The sequence below is a fragment of the Lottia gigantea genome (assembly GCF_000327385.1).
Source record: "Lottia gigantea unplaced genomic scaffold LOTGIsca_22, whole genome shotgun sequence".
NCBI classification, from domain to species: Eukaryota; Metazoa; Mollusca; class Gastropoda; family Lottiidae; genus Lottia; species Lottia gigantea.
The window spans coordinates 553,162-575,633 of NW_008708555.1; the positions used below are offsets into that span (position 1 = coordinate 553,162).

Sequence of the window (22,472 nt, forward strand, 5' to 3'; positions counted from 1 at the left end):
ATCTACAAAATTACCATATACATGTATGTATATATCGACATATTTATGAATATACATATTGTTTTATATATCAGTAATTTCAAATGACATATTTATGTCATTTAACATGATATAGGCCTTATTCTCAAAATCTGAAAATGATTTCAAGTCCAGTCATCTGATAGGTCAATCATTTAAATAGATATTAAATTATCCATACAAATAACTGCAAATCAATACTGTAAAATCTGAATTTCATTTTAATTAAAGGGATTGTAAAGAGGTTTTCTAAACTTCTTATGTGTATCTGGGACACTGATAGCATCAATTTGCACCATTCTAATTTTCATTCCGACGTCTGTGATTCTTGCAATTCCACTAAAACTAACGCCTTTCATGACATCACTAGATGGAGCTACCGGAAGCTACTATTAATATCTTTGCAGTTCCCCTCTAGTTACGTCATAAAATGCATTAGTTTTGTGGAATTGCAAGAATCCAAGACGTCGGAATGAAAATTGGAATGGTACAAATTGACGCTATCAATGTCTCCGATACTCATAAACAGTTTAGAAAACCTGTTTACAATCTCTTGAAGTTTTTGATATAATGCCCAGTATATAGCCCAATCCTTATTTATGTCCATTTTCACATTTTCACCTATCCTCTACGTTTATTCGCTTTTCTCGTTTTCAGTCGATGCGACACCACTCTGCTGACCTTGGTTCCTACGTCTGATTCTAGAATACGGGCCGATTTCTGGATCTACGATAAAATCCCAAATGACCTTGACCCATGATGTATGTTGTGGTAAATTGTCATAATATTCTGGAGCTATCTTTCTTACCTGAAAAGAGAAATTAAGATTAGGATTAATTGATTTTCAAATAAAGTAAATTTAAGCTCCAACAAGTCAGATATCAGATCAGATTTTGTAATTTTTTTTATGTGTATAGTATCAGGTACACTGATAGCATCCATTTGTAGAATTACAATTTCAAGTCAGACATTTGATCAATGTCACTGAAAAGTGGTTTTTAAGTTAAGAATTTCTAAAAGACTGGACAAACCTACATTGAATATTACTATCTATCTGGTTGACAACCAATGACAAATATTGTGTTTAATAGAAAGTGTTCCAAATACACATACAAAGACTAGAAAACTAGAATGGTGTAAATAAAAGATATAAGTGTCCTTAATACATAAGATTAAAAAGTTCTATGAGTCTCTGATAAAGAAATCCTTTAACAAAGCTAATATCAACCATAATCTACTGGCATTGCCTGGACAAGTCTGACAGGTGACCCAATAATATACAGTAATTTATTTCTATCTAATAGCAGGTCAAATAGGGTTCAAATCAAGGTCTTTTATTCCTTTATATCAGAATTCCTTCATTTTCAGAAAGGTTGCATGTATCTCATCATGGTTTAAACCAAGCCCCCTTATCAATAAACAGATAAGACCCAGGTCCACTTTATCCAAATAACTTTCTATGAGATGATGTATATTTATCCATCAGAACAACCTTTTACAAACAAGAAAGGTTGTATCACCAGCAAAATCATATGTATTATTGCTTGACTCATGCTAAAACCTTTTAGCTAGAGTGTCTTGTAGTCACATAACATTTAAAATTTTTGTGTTATGTTCACAAAACAAACTGGTACAAACTGTATAAAAGCCTGTGTATTGGTCGCTTTGAAAACCATGTGATATCTTTAATCATTTTGGTAAGAGTTTCGAACATATTGATGAGACGATCTTTCGACTACATGAAGAGTCATGCCACATTGTTTCCAACTGTTCCTGGCGGTCTACTCATGAATTATGTACAATTAATTAAAATAATGCGCATCTATTTATAAAATGGTGCATAAATTAGTCTGGATGATTGAAATATATCAATATTCCATTGATTGAGTTCCTACATATCAGAAAATATAATGAATATAATTGTCAATGTTTATACCTATTGATAATGGGCCATAAAATAAAAATAATTGCAAGTTAAATTACCTACTGAATAAATTACCAGACATATTTAAAGTATGTACCAGTAGCTCATGTTCCTGTTGATATAGATTAATTACATTGAAAATTTAAATACTTTGTTGGAGTGCTATACATATACATATAGGGCTTGGATATTGATTACCAATTTGAGATGTATTATCAATGACAGACTCACGATCAATAATCAATTAATAATCGAAATGTTGCAATTGAGAAACCCTGTAATTAAATAATCAAAAAATATTTTAAGAAATCGATAAATTTAAACTTGATGTCTTTGAATAAGATATTTGTGATTATATCTTCAAGTCAAGTAATGCAGTGACTTCCACTTTATTGAGGGTTTGAAATGTTATATCTATTAGAATCATATGGAAATAATTTCCTTGTAAGTTCATCGAGGACAGCACATCTTAAAGGAACTTTTTTCACTTCATGGGATGATGAAGTGCAAGTTAACATTGAGTGGATTGTTCAATAATGATACAATCAAAATAGTCTCGGTTGACTGGTTATCTATAGGTAAAAATGATGAAAGTTATTGTTGCAAACCATAATGACAAGTTTGTATGGTATGTTTGTAAATCATTAAATAATCTTTAGGTCAGAGTAACACAGACTACATATTTTACATTAGGTCTTCATCAATTCTTATCCGGTGGCGTTTCTATGAGGAGGGGGGCCAGAAAAGAGGCTAGCCCAGGTTTGCTCCCCCTACCCCCTTCTTTAAAATTTGTTTTCAATTTGAATTTACAAAGTGACAAAAGGAACTCCTCCCCATCCCCCACCCTGGAAAATTTTATGGACCCTGCTCAGCCCCCTCACCTGAGTTTCCTAGTAGGACTGGCATTGTGATTATTTTTATCCAATGCAATGCATTGATAAGAAGGAAAGAATCGCAGTTCATGGATTCACTGTTGCAGGCCTATATAGGACAAAAGGCATGTGGCACCAAGGGGTTTGCTATTTTGCTAAAAAAGTAAGGCTGTTCATATAAAACACTTTGTAGAATTCTAACCCCTATCCCCTAAATACGACTATAACCAACATAACATCTATCTGAGAAAGCAACAACTTTAAATTTATGTCGAAACCAAACCATTTTGACAACTGTGCATAGTGGCACGTAGAGAATATAATATATTATACCAGACCAGGTAATCTACTACCTAGTTACAATATCATTCGAGTGACCTTGACTGTTATAGTGTGACTCAATATCTCAATTGAACATTATCTATCAACGTGCCCAATTTAATATAACACTATTTGCTATCACTTGAAACAGTATGACACAATATGACATACAACATTCCAATACACCCTCATTTACAGAAACAGCATTTATCAAACATACGCCATCATAATATTATAAAATATTTGCTGAATCTGCATGTAGCAGTATCTGTATGAATGATATATAACAACACAAACAAAACAATGTCAAGTCCGTTTTTTTCATTATTCATCTTATCAAAATGAAGATGTTGCATTCCTGTTTCAGTGGGGGTATATTTATCTCCCATCCATGATCTTACTTAAATTATCTATAAATTGAGTTCAGTTCAGAATCAAATATCAACTCAAGCTCATCTCCACAATGTCAAGATATTACGAAATATGTCTTATACCTTGACTGACTGCAATAGCGACCTTTATATATCACAGGGTTCTGTTACATTCAGAACATAAACTAAGTCACAGTTGTGACTGACAATAACTAATCTAACGAGCGCTAATATGTTCGATATAAAAGTTTACATACCTCTGGTAATCTGGAGCCAGGAATGCTGGGAAAATCGTGATGCTCGTTGTGATATCCCACGTTAAATGTCAATAAATTTAAAGGTCCGTAATAAGAATACGTTTCGTAACCTTTAACAAACATGTAATGTTCAGAGATAAAATGCCCTGAAAGGGGATGTAACCCTGTTCCTAGAAGTGTTCCAGCAATCAGATAAAATAAGGATTTCCATCCACAAGTATAGACTACTAGAGTGTCGAAGGAAACTTGTATAATTATGTTGATAACCTCTAACATACTCAGTGGTTTGGGATATACAAAAAATGGTCTGATTGCATAAAACAGAGGTTGAAGAATCACCCATATAACCTTCATAAACGTGTTGACAAAAATTTTTCCTTCTATTTCTGAGGGAACATCTACGTCCCGCAATACATCACCTTGGTAACGGTGATGCTCCAGATGATATTTTTTAAACGATATCGATGTCGGCACTCCTATTGGTAAATTCGCAATAAATCCTAGAAGTCTATTCCATAAAGGTTTAGAATGTCCATAAGCTAAATTGTGTGATATTTCGTGAATGGCTAGATTTAAGGAGTGGTTAACTGTTCCACCAAAGCAATACGTCGCCACTAGAAGCATTGGCCAGGAAGCATCTCGAACCAGGTATAAAGCTAAACATTGTATCACAACTAATAGCAAGACTGAGTATTTCAAATTTGGATCACTTCCCATTAATTTCTTCATCTGTGGATATTTACCTGAAAATATAATTAGAAAATAATAAAATATTTTTTTTTCTTACTTCAGTTCAGTGGGTTCTTTGAATCGTTTGCATTTCTTTTGCCTTAATTTGTCTATCATAGAAACTAAAAAACCTGCCATGATATCATTGTCTCTTGTCTCTTCAAAACGTCTGAAACTTTTACCTATTTATACCGTGTTTCACTGAGACAGTAAAGACTCAAGTAATAATTATATTTATGAGGTCACGTTTACCAAACCTCATATGAAGCTATTTGGATTAAGTGAATTAGGTTTAAGGGAGGGAGGGGGGGTGCTCGTTTAACCTATCTTTTTTGTATATCCCAAACCACTGAGTATGTTAGAGGTTAACAACATAATTATACAAGTTTTCTTCGACACTCTAGTAGGTAGGAGGGGGGGGGGGGCTCATTTAACCTATTTTTAGCTCTTTAAGATAGCTATGGCCCTTAAAGCTGTGCGAAAATATTAGCATGGCAACAGCAAGTAAGGACATTTCACAGTCAAAGTCTTCATAAAATCTGCATAGATTTTCAAATAGGCTGATATTGACAATACCCTTAGCATTGAGTGATCTTTATGTTTGTATTATTAATTCATTTTTCAATTTATTGACAGTTGTGGGATTCTATTCATATTCATATGTTTTAAGTATTTGTATATTGATCTACAATTGATGTATTGAGTACTATCTTAACAGGGGGATTTCTATATCACTCTATAATTGATGTATTGAGCACTATTTTAACAGTGGTATTTCTATATCACTCTACAATTGATGTATTGAGCACTATTTTAACAGTAGTATTTCTATATCACTCTACAATTGATGTATTGAGCACTATTTAAACAGTGGTATTTCTATATTGCTCTACAATTGATGTATTGAGCACTATTTTAACAGTAGTATTTCTATATCGCTCTACAATTGATGTATTGAGCACTATTTTAACAGTGGTATTTCTATATTGCTCTACAATTGATGTATTGAGCACTATTTTAACAGTGGTATTTCTATATCACTCTACAATTGATGTATTGAGCACTATTTTAACAGTGGTATTTCTATATTGCTCTACAATTGATGTATTGAGCACTATTTTAACAGTGGTATTTCTATATCACTCTACAATTGATGTATTGAGCACTATTTTAACAGTGGTATTTCTATATCGCTCTACAATTGATGTATTGAGCACTATTTAAACAGTGGTATTTCTATATTGCTCTACAATTGATGTATTGAGCACTATTTTAACAGTGGCATTTCTATGTCACTCTATAATTAATAATAGGACGTAAAACTCCATTCATTTCATTTCATATAATTAATGTATTGAGCATTATAGTAAAATAAATTATTGTAACATGTCATTGTGATACTAGGTCAGGGTGATCAGTTTAAACACCCACTCTTTATAAACTACACTGACTGATTCAAAGGGTCAATTAAGGTCAAATAGGGACAGGTTAAAAGTGAACGACCTTTTATTTCATATTTTCACTATTAAGCAAAGGCATTACTTATTTGTCAATTTACAGAAATTGATAGACTCTTGATAATCACTTGAGTGTCTGATAGATATTTAAAGGCTTTAGGCAGGGTCAGAAATAAATCCTGTTTTTCAAATGTTTTTTTTTTGGGGGGGGGGAGGGGAGAGGAAGACTTTCCGAGGCTTCAGGAATTTTAACCTTAACCCATTTCTCTAACTAATCAAGTTTCAATATTTTTTTGTCCCGTGTCTGTGGTTTTAAATTTTCATAGAGATTTCCCTTTACTATGCTATGTTACAATGGTAGTCATTTATAATGACAAAATTTTGAATTAAGCGTAAATTATTTGAAGGACATTACTTCTGACAAAAGATCGAAATCAGAAATTGAGCCCATATTTTCATTTTTGAAGTGAAGCAGACTTGAACAAAATGTTATCATATCAATATATATTGTTGGGTATATTAATGACCTAATTAAGCCATGCGACCATAATAAGGTTGAATATGACTGATATCAAATCTATTTGGGCTAATCTTGTATAGGTTGGGCCCTATTATCTTGTATCCATGCTATTGATCATAGAGAATTAGACAATACGTTTCATTCCCTACAGTCTTTCATTCTTTATCAATCAGAAAATCATCTAAGAATAGACTGAATATTGAACAGCACCGTGGTGGGAAATCCCCTTAACAATAAAAAGACATTTGACTCTAGAAATTAATCACACGCCTGCTCGGCACACTGACTTGAAGTGCTGTAATAATAATAATAATAATTTATTCTTATTGCAATATATAATATAAAAAATCTTGACGTGCTTCACAAAACTATAAATCATGAAAATACACAACAAAATTTTTTTTTTAACTCCTTTTTGTGAAACACATTTCGTATTGATTAAAAATTAAAATATCGCTAAAAAATTCTTCAGTGTTAAAATTAATACTTATAATACTCTTTAAAAAGAAAGGTTTTGAGTGCGGTTTTGAATGTTTCGAGCTTTTATATAACTCTGTTTCCTAGTTATTCCTTCCAAGCCTTTGGTGCATTATGCATTAATGTCCTATCTCTGTATGTTTCATTTGTATTTAGTAACCGAATGACTGGTCTTATCGCTCCTGATGATCTTCTTCAGTTGGGCGTGTTGGAGCGTTTATGCTAATCAGTTCCGCAGGTACGCAGACGCTTTAATATCAATCCCTTTTTGAGTTGACTAGAGCTACCATGAGTTTTTCTCTTGATATAAATCTTATTTATGTTACTAGGAATGGCAGCTTAAGGTTGTGAATGCAGCAAGTAGGCTAGAACAAGTAGAAGAATAAAGAAAAAAACAAAAGGTCACCCCTCAAGGCTCAAACTTATAAGAGGAGTGTCAGCAATGGCCTCAACTCAATTCCCTGTCGCCCTGTGTCTCTGAAGCTTAAAATTATCAGTCAGACATAAAACAGAAATATTAACCATAGTTTTATCGAGCCTAATACAAACTTCAACCTCTACTAGTCTCCATAGCGTGCTGTCATTTTCTATGTCAGAAGGGTTAAGGCGAGCTCCAAATTCCAACAAAAATAGTTCAGAATTTGCACCTACCTAAAATTTCTTTTCTTCTTGTGGCATGAGGTTCGTCTGTGTAAGACCATTCGAAATCAGTTCGGGAGATACGAGCTCCCATTTTGTTTGATTTCTGTTATGAAACTACCGCTACTATTTATATAACACAACCGGCTTGACACTCTACCATTTAATGACCGTCCTCTCCTGTTGAGAACTCTCACACAAATGTCCGTTATCGTCAAACATCGAACGAATATTAAGCAGCCTCATTAGCATAAATTAATATTCATGAGATCAATCACGTGACTTCTTGTCGACCCGCGACTAATCCAACCCGCCATTCATTTGTGAAGACAAACAAAGATGGCGTCGATCATCGGTTCAGAAGTAGAAATTCAGGAAATAGAAGTGGAAGCGATTCCAGTGGAAATGCCAATTGAAACAGTGGAAACATCAGACGACACAGTTTCAGTACAACCTATGATCGCTTTGCAGCCATTGCCAGAATCAGCACACGAAGAAATTATTTTACAAACTCGTGAAGAAGTTGTCGGAGATCCGAACCTCGTGTATGACACTATTCCAGTTCCAGCTCCAGAAATTGAAATAAGTACGGAAGAATCAGTGATTCCTAAACGTGGTAAAGGTGGGAAAAGGAAAGGTGGTAAATCTAAAGGATTAATGAACACGTCCCTTTCAGGACTTGGGCAAAACGATTTGACATTGGGAGACTCCTCGACGAAAAAATGGGAACAAAAACAAGTGCAGATAAAAACTTTGGAAGGAGAATTTTCAGTGACAATGTGGGCATCGGGTAAGAAAAAATGTCTAGATGTGGGATTGTTTTACACGGGGGTAAACTTCTTTTTTTAGTCCGTCGAAAATTGACTGAAAAAATGAGGAGAAACTGTCAAAATATGGCAAAATAGCGAAAAATGGAGCAGACATGTCGAGGAAGGAGGTGTGGCGAAAGTCATTGTTTGGCGTGCTCCAATTTCGACCTATTTTACCCATCGTGTACAAAATTTTGATGATCGGGAGCATTTCCAGTCAAAAATTGACACTTTTTAGAGTTTGTTTTGATATTTCTGTCCGCCATCATGATTTCATGGGCGCCGCCATATTATGTTAGAAAATGGCGGTGATTTAGTAATGGCGACTGGCCGCCATCTTTGTTAAGATGGACCCGAAATGCTCCAAAATTATCTTTAAAAGAGAATCGATTTTATTCATTTTTGAGTTAAAATATTGGGTTGTGATATTTTTTGAGACAATTTTTAAGGGATGGTGGGTCTAATATTTGTTAAAAGTCAATTTTTTGGCCATGATAACGAAAAAATGACGAACGACCTTGAGTTCACCTTGGCGATGAATCATGAAGGAAGTCGTCTTTGTTGAGGTTACAAAGAGTGACGTAGTTCGTCTGCTATCGGTGAATGGTGGGTTTTGTATACGAGCCAAGTTTTAAGTTTACTCTACGAAGAGTTTGCACAGCCATTGAGGTTAGGTTTATTGAATTTTTGCTGTGTACTTTTACCTGAGAAAAGAAGATAAATATCGTGGTTGGTAACCCACAAAATCTCTAGATTGCTCAATGTACGAGTCGATTTTACTTGCGACACAGTTTATGTCAGGTCAAAAGTTTTGAAATCATTTAATTAATCTGTCGTGTAGTAATAAATCATAAACACTCTAATCTAACTTACAAGGCTTACTTGCAATAAATAAATTGTTACTAGGGATAATGCAAAGCACCTGCTTAAAAAATGTACAAGCAACTACAAACAAGGACAAAAAGGTGATTTCCTAGCCTGTCGTTCTATTCTTATTCAATTACAGAAACCAGTTTAGATTTAATGTAGAGCAAAAGTTGCATTTTTAAAGTTAATAAATTAAAGCATGGTATGACTATAACAATTACATGAATGATATTGAAGTCCATTAGGCATAAACAGGGGTGTATCTTGGAAATTCCTGATTGGGAAAGGGGAGGGGGGCAAATGAGAGGTGCCAAATAAATTGTTAATTAGATCGCAGGCTGTAATTGGATTAATGCTTGAGTAATCTGCTACTGTTTTATCAGATTTTGTAACAGTAAAGCCCTTGACTTGGATTAGATTAAATCATTATAGTTGTTATAAAAGCTGATTGGATTAGTAATTGAGTGTAATCTTCCAGTAGCCCTGTAGATCCTATTGGCACTCTGGTAGTCAAATTATAAGCCTTAATTAATCTTTAAATGATTTTAAAAACTAAATCAGTACCGGTAGTTAAAATGAACACGCGTTGAAAGTGAATAAAAGCACTGCTTCGGTTATAATTCCTAGTAACCTTGTTGATTATAAACTGATAGTCTAGCTAGTCTTATAACAAGCACTAATCTTTTAATGGCAGATGCTAATCACTGACAGTAATTAAATCAGTAATTTGCTGTAGTTTGTTTCACATTTAAATTCTTGAGCTGAACTTGACAAATAAAAAACAGTTTAGAATTATAAGAATATACCTACAGTCTAATATTACTAACACTAGTTCTAATCTTTTCATGTTAGATGCAAGTGTTTTACCTTAATCTAAATAATCAGTAAATTAAACTGCTCTCATGTTGAGATAATTGACAATTAAAAAAATGCTAAGCATTATAATTCTAAGCATTTAACTACAGCCTAGTGTAATATAATATGTTCTAAGCTCTTAAAGAAGCCATATTATGAAATAAACTAGACTTGTAGTTTTGTCACATTCAGACTATTTCAAATGTCAACAATCTCCAAATAATTTTATATTTAACCCTTTGCTGAGTTTGACCCCTGAGTGTAAATGAAATAAAACATCATATACCCTGAACTTCAACTAATATAAGCGCATGATGTTAACGTTGTAACATTGGTAACGTTCTCATTACAGAATATTTAGCATAGTCTTGTCTTATGAATTTATGCTAAGTTTTTTTGCTTTTAATGACACCATTATATAAGCTTTACTATAGTTTGTCACAGTTTTCTCTCTTTGACTTATATTAAAAGAATTCTTACAAATGACAGCAATTTTACAGTTTGTCCCTTGTAAGAGTTCACATTGTTATTTTATTAATTACAGTATTATAATACTGCTTCTATTATAGATGATCACAAGCTTGATGAAGAAACAGTGTCGTCAACGGATACCGATGCCGATTTTACCGAATATATGACTGGTAAAAAATTACCACCAGGTGGCATTCCAGGGTTAGATTTAAGCGACCCCAAAACATTGGCAGAATTTGCCAGGTATGTGCTATTCATGATTGAATGATTTTGACTGAATATAAATATGAAACAAATTATGGTTTTTGTATTGGTATAAGTAACAACTAACTCGTCAACATAATATTAATATTGGAGGCTGTGTCGGGCATTGAAATGATTCTTAATGCTACAGGTTATGCACGTTCATGATTCATTGAAAATTAAAAGTAGTAGGCTTATGTAACACTGAACAGTGTTGGCTGTCTTCATTAGTTCAATTAGGTGCAGAAAAGTAGAATAAAAACTTATGTTTCATTTCATCTGTTGAACTCTCAATATATTAATTACAAATAATTAGAAATATTAAAACAGAAATTAAAAAAAAAAATGCTCTTACTCAGAGTTTCACGCTATGTGATCTTCAGACAACTGACCTATTCATTCAGCATGCGTCTCTACTGAAGTTTGACAAGTAGAACTTATTCTCATGTCTACACTACTACACTATACTGTTTTGTAAGACATATTGAAATAGGGATAGGTAAAGAAGCACAAGATATATGGATATAAGCTTACTATACATATACATTTCTCTGGATAAAGTGCCTGTATGAGAATGCGAAACATTGAGTTAATAAATATCAGAAAAAGTATATCCATATATCTTGTGGTTCTTTACCTACTAGACTAGTTCAGACTGTTTATTATTGTATTTAAAATAATTATTATAATTGCCTAACAGCAGACATCAATTTATAATATTGTGTTTTTCAGATCACCAAGTGGTAGTTATTTAACACCCTACGTCCACGATCAGGTTGGACAAGAATTTTCTCTCACCAGAGATTCGTATGAGTAATTTTAATTTTTTATCATTTTCATCCTCACAAATACACTTGTACATTTCACTTCAAATTCAATGTCCGCTTCGAAAAATCTCTAATAACGCTATGTTTTATTAAGAGTGAAAGTTAACGACAATATTAGAAATTGCTTTAGTTCAGGGCTGTTGATTTCATTGTATATACCAGTTATGTATGCTTGAAATGTCTTAATTTTTGTCATTCATGACATTTTCGATTTTAAAAAAATCCAAAACATGCTTTCATGTGTAGTTGAAAAATTTGTGAATCAACAGACCGAATAGATGCATGAAAGCTTGAATTTGTTAATGAGATAAAGTAAAATGTACAAGTCTATTTGTGTCCCATCATATCATTCAAGGTATTTCCTACAACTTTCTACTCTTATCCAATCATATTCCTTGCTGCTGCATGGCATGTACATAGGTGAAGGTTACTTGTATATTCTTGCTTAGTTGAAGGTCAAGGTCTATATGTACTCTTATCTAGCATGTGAAATATCATTGAGCATCTGATAAAATCTGAATGCTAACTTCTTGCTCTTCATATACCAGTCCTGTCATGCATTATTGACTGTAATGATGCCACATAACTGTTTTATCTATGTAGCTTCACTTGTCAAATCTTACAGAAAGCTTAATGTAAATTGTTCAATTGTTCTCACATGTCATTTCTCGGATTCTTTCTGTTTTGTGGAATCATTGAGCTCTGAAAACAATCCTTTCTAGGTGACGTCTTCTAATTTTGAGAATTACTGATCAAAATGTAAACCCACTGAAATAATTCAGGCATGCTTAGAGGTATTAAACCATACCTCACAAACTACACAGCCTACATTTTGCACGCTAGAATACGTCTTATTCAATTTCATGTAGAATAAACACTAGATATTTCTCATATCTTGGTGCTGGTCTGTAACTATGGCATCTCATAATCATCCATTATCACCAGTAATATTCAATGTAGTGCTGTCATGTAATTCAGATAAGACTGTATACCTCAAGATTACTATTGGTGCATAAATTATTAATGTGTTAAATCAGAAAGATGATAAGAAAACATATCGTGAAACAATTTAACTAATCTAGAGAAATGCATTTTAAGTACAACAATACTTGAATGTTATGTTATTACACAAGAGGAAAAAAACATGTGAAAATAATTTAACTAAGCAAGGTATATGGTTTAAGATTGCTAAGAAATGCTGTTGTTGTATTACCATAAGAGTGTATAACCCATAGGTTATTGTAAGGTACAAATGTCCGATTTTTGGTCTAGTAACCTTAGCAATGTAGTAATTATTGATGTTTTTATTTCAGTATTAAACCTAAAAAGGCAGCAGATGATGTGCCCAGAACTGTTCCCTGTCCTCATAAGGTTGGTAAATTTCATAATTTAGGGAGACAAGAATAACATCCCATTTAAAAACATGCTTTATTTAGTTAGTACACACATGATTATCCAGACTGCCATGTGTCAATGTGGGATGGTCGACGTTTATCTAAATATGCCTGTAATGACATGTTTCAACAATTAATAAACTTGATTAACCTCTGAACTATTTTATCAGGATTTAAAAAAATACGTGGATAAACAGGACTCCTTTATTTAAAACATTAACATAAAAATTTGTCTTACAATCTGAGTAAATATAATCAAAACTTGATGGCTAAATTTACAGTTTACAGCTTTTGAAATTTACGTATTTTGTTTCTAGAGTATGTGACAAATCTAATGAAATTGTCTCTGTAATGAAATATCTTGTCAGACCTGTTGAAACAGACTCAATGATCAGGAAATATTGTCAAAGTAAATATTGAAAATAAATATAGAGGTCATTATTGCAATCGTTAGACAAGCTTAAAAGAGTTATTTCCCATCTCAATATATTTGTATTCCAGGGATGTAATAAAATGTTCCGTGATAATTCAGCCATGAGAAAACATTTACATACTCACGGACCTCGTGTTCATGTCTGTGCCGAGTGTGGTAAAGCGTTCGTTGAAAGCTCGAAATTAAAGAGACATCAATTAGTTCATACTGGAGAAAAACCCTTTCAGGTAAGACTAGTTCTGATGCATTTCTCAATCTTATACCTCAGTTTGGATACGACATATTGTTAAGATAAAATAAAAGTTATATGGACTTGCCAGTTGAAGTAACATGTCTGAGAACTTTAATCAATGATGTAGACTCTCCAAAAATGATTCACAGTTTTAAAGTGTTCAGGGTAGATCTCATATTGCCAGTTGTAAAACTCTTCTCATTTTGTAGTCAGCCTTTGAATATTCAAAATGTTTTTTCTGTCTTTTGAAATTGCATTACCAGTACATTATTTGTGAGATAAAAAAAACTTATTTCATTCTGATTATGGTTGCTAATTACAGTGTATATAATATCCTTCTTTTGTTATTACAGTGTACGTTTGAAGGATGTGGAAAACGATTTTCTCTGGACTTTAATTTACGGACACATGTAAGAATACACACAGGAGATAGACCGTATGTTTGTCCGTTTGATGGATGTAATAAAAAATTTGCCCAATCTACCAATTTAAAATCACATATTTTAACACACGCCAAAGCAAAGTAAGTATTGCTTGTCTTATGATGATTCTTTTCTATTATCCTGGCTTGTCCTATTCAAAGTAAGAAACAACCAGTTTGTACTAGGCTAATATCTTGAGTTCAAATAGGATCCTGTCCAACAGTTGGTCCTTTCGTTCAAATAGCAATTGGGGAGATTGTTTACATAATGTTTATTAAAGAAAGTCTTGTGAACATGTTTGTTTGCTTGCAATCGCTGACATTTTTACATTGTTAAATGAAAACAAGATCTCATGAAAATGAGAAGATAGCAGTGTGATTCTCAGCCAATGATGAAATGTAAAATCGTTAATATTTTTGTTCTATTTTTTTCAGAAATCAGCCTTCCTACCAGATCCCTGGCTCCCAGTAAGTAAACCTCCAGATATTTAGAAATAGAAATAATCAAGGCCTAAACACATACAGTAGTAAATATTGTATTCCTACATTTAAAACAACACTGATCAATGTCACTGCCACCACTGTTCAAATGTAAATGGCAATTATAGAAATAGTCAATTTAAGTGAGTTGGACAAGACACTTGCTCTTTCGCTGGCAGATACAAAATTCCTACAAATGTGGAGATGTAAAGGTGCAGAAAATTACATTAAATTTGTTTTGTTTCATTTATTTTGTATAATTTCAGAGTGTCTCAAGGTTTAACGTATGTGACTCTACCTCCAGAATCTCCTGGCTGGGGCTAAATACGGTTAGTTCTTTTATTTCATTTTTTCTATTTCTCCAGACTGGTGGAGAGGGGTTATGCCAGTTTAGGTTGGAAGAACTTTCAGATATTTTACCCTATCACTGTTACTGACACAGACATGTTGTTCACATGAGACAAACTACAGATAGACTGGGCATGTTTAAATCCGGATTCATAAACTGAGCACACTTTTGACAATCCTTCTTGAATTTTCCCTCAGTGAACACAGTATGGTGTTGTTTGTTGTAAATAATTATTTTGATATGCCTTGAAGTCTTCTCTGCTGTGATATTAGGAGCAGTGGGATCCAATTCTTGAAAATATTTTCAAAAGTAACCTTTGTGCTATTTCTTACAGATTCTTGCTATTCAAAACGAACAGTTTATGTAAATATTCTGAAATATTTGGGTTACAAAATAACAGTGAGAAGTATCATGCCCAGTTGCTAACGGGTAGAAAGTGGCCAGAGTATAATTCTGGTACAGTTTTTAGCAGAATTTTTCGCGATTCTTGGAGGTTTGGTGGAAAATTTCCTTGGTTCTCATTGGTTGAATATTTCCTCACTGTGTTCCCATTGCTGGAAGTGTCAAAGAATTGTAACTGAATTTGATTGGAGGAAATATTGTTACCCTGTTCTGATTGGTGAAAATATTACTCTGCTTTAATTGGTGGAAATTGTTGTTAGCCCGCTATGATTGGTGGAAATTTTACTGTGCTTTGATTGGTGGAGATATTACTCTTCTCTGATTGACCATGATCCGATAAGATGAAATTTTACCGTGCTCCGATTGGAGGAAATATTGTTACCATGTTCTGATTGGTCTATATACTGTATATTATGTAATTAACAAATATATATATGTATATAAATTGTTATATGTAACTTAAAATTAAAACTCTGAACTGTGACTTTAGCCTAACTTATGGCGAGGTACATGGTTAAACTTGTTTAAATGTTGTTACTATGACAATCTCAAAATAAGCTGTATATATATTTTTGCTAAGAATGAAATTGTGCTTCAAATTCACAAGGAAATCAACTTTACTGTCTGAAGTTTTCTGGTTAAAATAATATAACTGTGGTTGAACAAGAAACAATTTTATTTTACAAGGATAATAATAAGGTTCTCAAGGATCTTGTCTACCAGCTGGTCCTTGGTATTAAAAATAGGACTGGAATTATGAGGTTCTGTTTGAAAAAACTTCCAAGATATTTGAGCATATTCAGATCTTAAAGGAATACCATCTCTTAGAATGAACATGTGATATAAATTCTCAAACCTGACCAACAAGAGTATATATTTTCAGCAGTGGCCTTACTGGTGTCATAACTATACAACAAAATCTGTGTATATGACGAAAAATCCATAAAACCAAGTAATTTATATCATTCTAATAAGTAGTATTTCTTTAAGATAGAATTCTATTGAAAATCACATTGTAAGACAGTATTATTTCAGTAAAACTGAACCCAGTTCCTAAAAGAAAATCATGTTTTCATATATTTCTCTGTTGACATTACTCAATTCTAATTATTTTATAAGTAAAATTCATTCCAGAATACTGAGAGATTTCAGTGAGAAATTGAGATGAAATATTATAATGAATGTTAATAAATATTCATATCGATTGTTTGTATTTTATTCTTGAATGGTTGTATACAATAACACTGGCCACGTATTCTCAAAATGATCTAAGCACTTGGATGTCCTAGAAACCATGCTGGAAGTAAATACCCTAAGACATCTTAGCGCTAAGATCGTTTCGAGAATACACAGCCTGTCAGGATCATGTAGACCTCCCAAAAGAGGGTGGGAGTTAATCTGACTTGGGAGTTGGGGCCACAGAATTCCTTTATGCTGAATGATATAAAAATTGAGGGTAGGAGGCCGAAAGCAGGGACAAACAACACTGATACTAGATCTCCCTTAAATCAATGGGTGCAAATATAACAAATTGAAAATGGTTTTATTTACAAATTAATGATTGACAAGTATAAAATAGTTGACACGATTCAAGATCTTCAGGTATTAATGGAAGAAAAGCAAAGATATATATGAATATCCATGGTCAGTTTTAAAAATTATTTTGAGGCAAGTTGCGTAATAATATACAATCTTTAACTGAACAAAGATTATGCATATCTGGATCTACACTAACATAAAAGGGTTTTAATTGAATTGCAGGAGAACTTGACATCTAATATTAAATCTCTAAAGAGATACAGATAGCTTAAAGTAAACTGGAGCCTTATTCTCGAAAACTTAAATTAAGATGATTTTAGTGTTCAAGTAATCTGATTGGTCAATCACTAAAATGATTTTAAATTCAGTTTGTTTTATTATCTAAAGTTTAGTGTATTTCTTAACCTTGGGATTGTATTTAAGGTAAGTTTTCGAGAATAAGGCCCCTGATATAGTAAATATTCAGACAACTATATAGATAGCAGACATTATCAGCCGGTAAAGTTAAAGTTTAGAGGATTATACAGACAGCTGAAATTCTGAAATAAAGCTGGTAAAGTGAATATTTTGACTGAATTCTGTATCAGCTGTTATAACTCTATGGTGACGACATCCAACTGTTCTGGCGGGATCTTGTATCGAAAAATCTCTCGGGAGTGCGGGATTTTAAATACAAAATCCCTCTGCCGTGTTTTCCCCTAAACATAAAACCACCTTAATATAAAGTAGACAGTTTAAATCAAACAGTATGAGTGTAAATGAATATAATCTTTGCTCAATAAGCCAAAATGCAAGGTTTCACTTAATGATTTGAGCTGCCTTACCGAACATATCTGGAAAATAGAGTCAAATCAACAGCCCTAGATTCAAAGAAAGATGATAAAATGGAATTTCACTATAATGATGTATAAATGAATCAGCACTATGTCTGTTTTGTAGGTCAACTGGCGCCATCTTGCCCCACGTTTAATCACTGTCAGAAGAACTGCTGGAACTTCCGAAAATCTCCTCTTCATCTTTCTTTCCTTTCGTATCTTCAGCCTCACTTTCACTCTCACTTCCCTTACTTCCTGCGTCACTATCGCTACCGCTACCACTGGAGCTACTTCGACTTCCGCTTCGAGACCTGCTGCGACTTCCACTTTTACTACGACTTCTACTTCTACTCTTACTTCGACTCCGCCTACTTCCACCTGATTGGACGCTTCGTTTGTCTTCATCGTCACTTTTCTGTTCCTCATCTGATTTATTTTCATCATCTAAAAGATAATTAATAATATTTTAATTGATAGACAGTATCGTGATTGTTACCATATGATATCCCAGAAAACAAGTCATATGATATCCCAGAAAACAAGTCATATGATATCCCAGAAAACAAGTCATATGATATCCCAGAAAACAAGTCATATGATATCCCAGAAAACAAGTCATATGATATCCCAGAAAACAAGTCATATGATATCCCAGAAAACAAGTCATATGATAATGGATCAGTTTGAAACTTATTGGATCCCTGATCGAAGGCATCATCTTACCTGATTTATTGGTTATGTCTGGTAATTGTGGTTCCATTTCTTCTTCTTCTTCCTCGGCCGGTGGTTCTAACAACGTTAATCTCGATTTCTGAAAAATAAATAAAAGTTTGCATAAAGAGGAAAAAAGGCATGTCAAAAAGTAAAACATGCTGTGGTGTAATCATATTGGAAAGATACAACGTGAAGAGTGATATTGAACATATGACGTCAAAATACAGAAAGATAAAAATAGTAACAAACCTGCGCTGCCTCTTCCTTATCATTAAATGGCCGATGTTTTACAACTAATCGTGATTTAGCAGCTTGTGTTCCTCCTAATTTTCTTCTCTTACTCAATCGTACCCTGGAAAAATAGAGTGATAAGAAAATATGGAGATACATAGTAATAACAAACACGAAATTGGGTGATAAGTCTTTGAGTAATAAATGACTGTTGTAAAATAATAAAACAAACAGTTGGTTTTAAAATTCAAGAGTTGAGTAATATCAAAATCTCTTATCAACATATCCCACTTTTGACAAAAATTTAATTAAGACTTGCATCAACTAACTGTAGTTTTTTTTTTACCATGATGTATTTGAAGTAGGCTTATCATGTTAGATATCAAACCTGGGATTAAAAAATACTGCAAATATCTTGTATACCTTGTTTCTAATTCATCATAATAAACACCATCTTCTCTGAACACAAAGAAATATGTCTCCTCGTATCCCTTAGATAGTTTATTTTTGACATTCCAGTTGTATTCTCTAGCTAGAGTGTAGTCATATCTACAAATATCAATCATACAACAGTTCATATCTTTCATTAGACGTCCATGTTCAAAAAATTGTTCGGGGTTTTTCAAGTTCTTATGCAAGAATCCAACTAGCTAAATGTATTGCAACACGATATTGTTTAGAGTTCAACTCATTGAAGAGGAAAAGAAATGAAGCTAATGTCCTTTTATTCTACTAAATTTCAGGCTTATGAAGATGGTAATGCCTTTCAGAGTGCCAGGAAGGAGCCCTTAATCCAATCTTTTTACAACATGTGATGACAGCATAAGTTAAGCCTGGGTTAAATGATTCTAAAAATAATAAATCTTACTCTTCATCTTCAACATAATCCTGTCCGTCCTCAGCATCACGTTTACGTTTTGTCAGGGTCTCGTCTGTTGGTAAGAAATAGGCTACAAACTGTTCACCACTCTCATCTACAGCTCCTCTATAATACATAGATAAAATATACATACATACAAAGAAGATTAAGTTAACAAATTGGTGATAAAGAAAGTTATTGTTGTTATCATAAAGGCAAATCATTTCCTCTATTTCAGTCAATTCTACTCGCAATATGAAATCCTATATAGCCCGATGTCTCTTCAACATTTAGATTAAACGATGATGTATGAATCGTGTACATATAAAATATTTGTAATTAACGGATTATCGCCCGGCTCTTAAAAGATCAACTCTTACCTAATCATAGCTTGAGACATTTCCTCCATTTGTACAGGTAGAGATTGACCTTTAGGCGCAGGGTCAGAATCAAACAAGACTTGGGCAAATGGATGCTGCCATAACTAAAAAAGAAAAGTTTATTATGATATTTCAAGAGTAGAGAACTAAAGCTTTTAGTAGGTCACCAGTAGAATGGTCATTATTGCTATTCAAGAATAAAATACTATGTTGGTCTTTCAAATATGTTTTAGTTTAGACTGATGGTCAAATGCCACTTTCCTCCTAATGATTGCTTCAATAGCACTTATTGAATATAGCAGTTATTAATACCTTACATACATACTGATTGAACAAATCAAGAAGAGCAACACCATGTGCTAAAGAATAAGAAGAGTTCAGTTAAGGTAAGGTAACAGTGACAAAACAATACCTTGAAATCTGGGAATACAGGTAAAACTTCTACAGGTTTAACATTAGGTTTACTGTAATGTTTGACAATCTGAAAAATAAGAAAAAAATACAGAATTTTAGAAGGCTTTACTTAATTCTTGAGAAAAAGGCAGTTTCTATGTAGAACTTGACTAGAAATGAAATGAATGAAGTTTTACGTCATACGCTTCTGCAGATCTTAAAGATCACACGACAAACAATCCAATGTCATCATCTTATAAATGTTCATAATGTGACTGATTGACACTTACCTCTTCTTTGGCTGTATCAAATGTTTTTTCAATGGCTGCTATTTGACTGTCTCTATCTTTGTACATGTCATCATCTCGCATCTTCTGTTTAATTTTAAATCCAACCCTAATCAAAAACAAAATTGATGATCATTTAAAAGGTATAAATGTCTTAGACATGTTGGGTATGATGATTTTGAGTTCAAATTTTGGCAACCCTACACAAAAATCACTGTTTTTCTTGCTAAAACGAAAATGCTTAGTTAAAGCTTAAAATATGTTTCCCTTTTTTCAGAAAAAGTCTTGTAAACTAGACAAGAAAAAAAAGGATACCAAGTAAATTGGCCTATACTTTTATGACATTAACACTAATAAGCAGAAAAAATAAAATGGAAAATTTAATTTTAACAAATCTTCCCTAAACCTGAATATTATGGTGAAAACATCTGTTGTATCTGAGACAAGATTTTTTAACCTTGAATAAAAATTAAATCATGTACATACCTGATTTCAGATTTATCTGCTTTCTGTATAAATCTGTTATATTCTGTAGAAATATACTCTGTTTTACGCAACCATGATACATTGGTATTGTGATGTCGTGATCTGAAAAATCAAGTAAGGAATAGTTTAATAGCCACACAGAATATTCCAGTTCTGCCTTCACTGTAACATGATAAACAATATGAAACTAATATCAAACCTTTTAGAATCAGCAGGAGTATTGAGTTCATCTTCCAGTAATTTCTCATCTTCTGCCTCGGGATAAACTATAAAACAATGGTTAGAATGATTTTAAATTACTAATATGATTATTTGTCTTCCATTTCCAATCATGTTACGATATGTATCACATTATAAGGGCTATTAACAGTAATTTGATCCAGATTAGATGGGAAGGTTAATGTTTGGACAAGGATCAGTTGGTAGCTGGGATCCTCGTGAACCAAAGTTGTTATCCTAGAAAAAAATGGCTTTTCTTTATGTTCATGACTTACCATTGTGATCAAATTTATAAGTATCAGGATTAATGAGGTCTATAGTAACACCTAGATCATGTTCAGTTAATAAATCATATTTATACAGACGTTCTAATGATGTTGGCTTATACTGGATAAATCTGTTGGAGAAAAAATATAATTTGGAATAAAAACAATGTGGAATAGCTTAACTTAGTCTTAGACGGTTGGATTCTTGTCTGCTAGGCAATTAGGTGCAGTGAATTCAAATCCTCCTATTCATAAGAATAATTCTGATGCCATTCTCGGCTAAAATTCAGCCAGTGTCGACTATCAAGTCCTATCTAGTGTCTACTGACACTTCACAGGATGGCATAACCCAACTTTTTGGTTTCATACAATTAACCTTATTTTCTGAGACATTAAAAATGAAACACCCCCCCCCCCCCCCTTTATTTTTTTCAGAATAAAATGAACAACTGAAAATTACCTGTTACTTTCAAAAGGATAAGTGATGAATTTAGGATCAAAGGGAATGTCTGGTAGTGTGTTACTATATTTAACTCGACATAACAAGTCAGACCTGAAAATATAGAGAATGAAAGAATAACTGATGTCCACTAAACACTTTCAGGCTATCATAAATTGCATCTTACGCTTATCAATTCTGTCAAAAATATCTATCAGAAGCTGAAAGATTTTGAACAAATGACCTGATATGATGAATTGATAGGGAATATTGCCTTGGCCAATATCATTATTATTCATGACTATATTTAGCTAGATCTAAGCAACATTTCACCATCTTTCTATAAAATAGATTAAGTTTCTTTCTTAACTTCCAAAGCACATGACATCACATATCACAAAATGAAATGTTCCAAAGCAGTTAGAGTTTATTGGATAAATACCAAAATCTGAAAAAAGTAAAGTGAATATTGACAT

At 33.0% G+C, this 22,472-nt stretch overlaps 3 protein-coding genes across 3 annotated transcripts; 1 reads left to right on the forward strand and 2 right to left on the reverse strand.

The window, feature by feature from the left end:
• On the reverse strand, nucleotides 1–7,780 carry LOTGIDRAFT_150030 (hypothetical protein). Its single transcript, XM_009054543.1, has 3 exons — nucleotides 7,598–7,780; nucleotides 3,764–4,506; nucleotides 1–826 (listed from the first exon to the last, which is right to left on the reverse strand). Exons 1-3 carry the CDS (start codon nucleotides 7,677–7,679, stop codon nucleotides 653–655), a joined length of 999 nt encoding a protein of 332 aa, XP_009052791.1. The 5' UTR covers nucleotides 7,680–7,780; the 3' UTR covers nucleotides 1–652.
• Nucleotides 7,781–7,948: 168 nt separating this feature from the next.
• LOTGIDRAFT_64240 (hypothetical protein) lies at nucleotides 7,949–14,240 on the forward strand (the record flags this gene model as incomplete). Its single annotated transcript, XM_009054495.1, has 5 exons — nucleotides 7,949–8,387; nucleotides 10,686–10,830; nucleotides 12,971–13,028; nucleotides 13,553–13,711; nucleotides 14,070–14,240. Coding segments are annotated over 5 exons (972 nt in total), but the record flags the coding sequence as incomplete, so codon positions are not given.
• A 3,633-nt stretch (nucleotides 14,241–17,873) lies between these two features.
• Nucleotides 17,874–22,112, reverse strand: LOTGIDRAFT_115833 (hypothetical protein; the record flags this gene model as incomplete). Its single annotated transcript, XM_009054544.1, has 12 exons — nucleotides 17,874–18,166; nucleotides 18,446–18,533; nucleotides 18,686–18,788; nucleotides 19,091–19,216; nucleotides 19,536–19,652; nucleotides 19,907–20,010; nucleotides 20,319–20,387; nucleotides 20,590–20,695; nucleotides 21,073–21,174; nucleotides 21,272–21,338; nucleotides 21,567–21,688; nucleotides 22,018–22,112. Coding segments are annotated over 12 exons (1,392 nt in total), but the record flags the coding sequence as incomplete, so codon positions are not given.
• Between the last annotated feature and the right edge of the window lie 360 nt (nucleotides 22,113–22,472).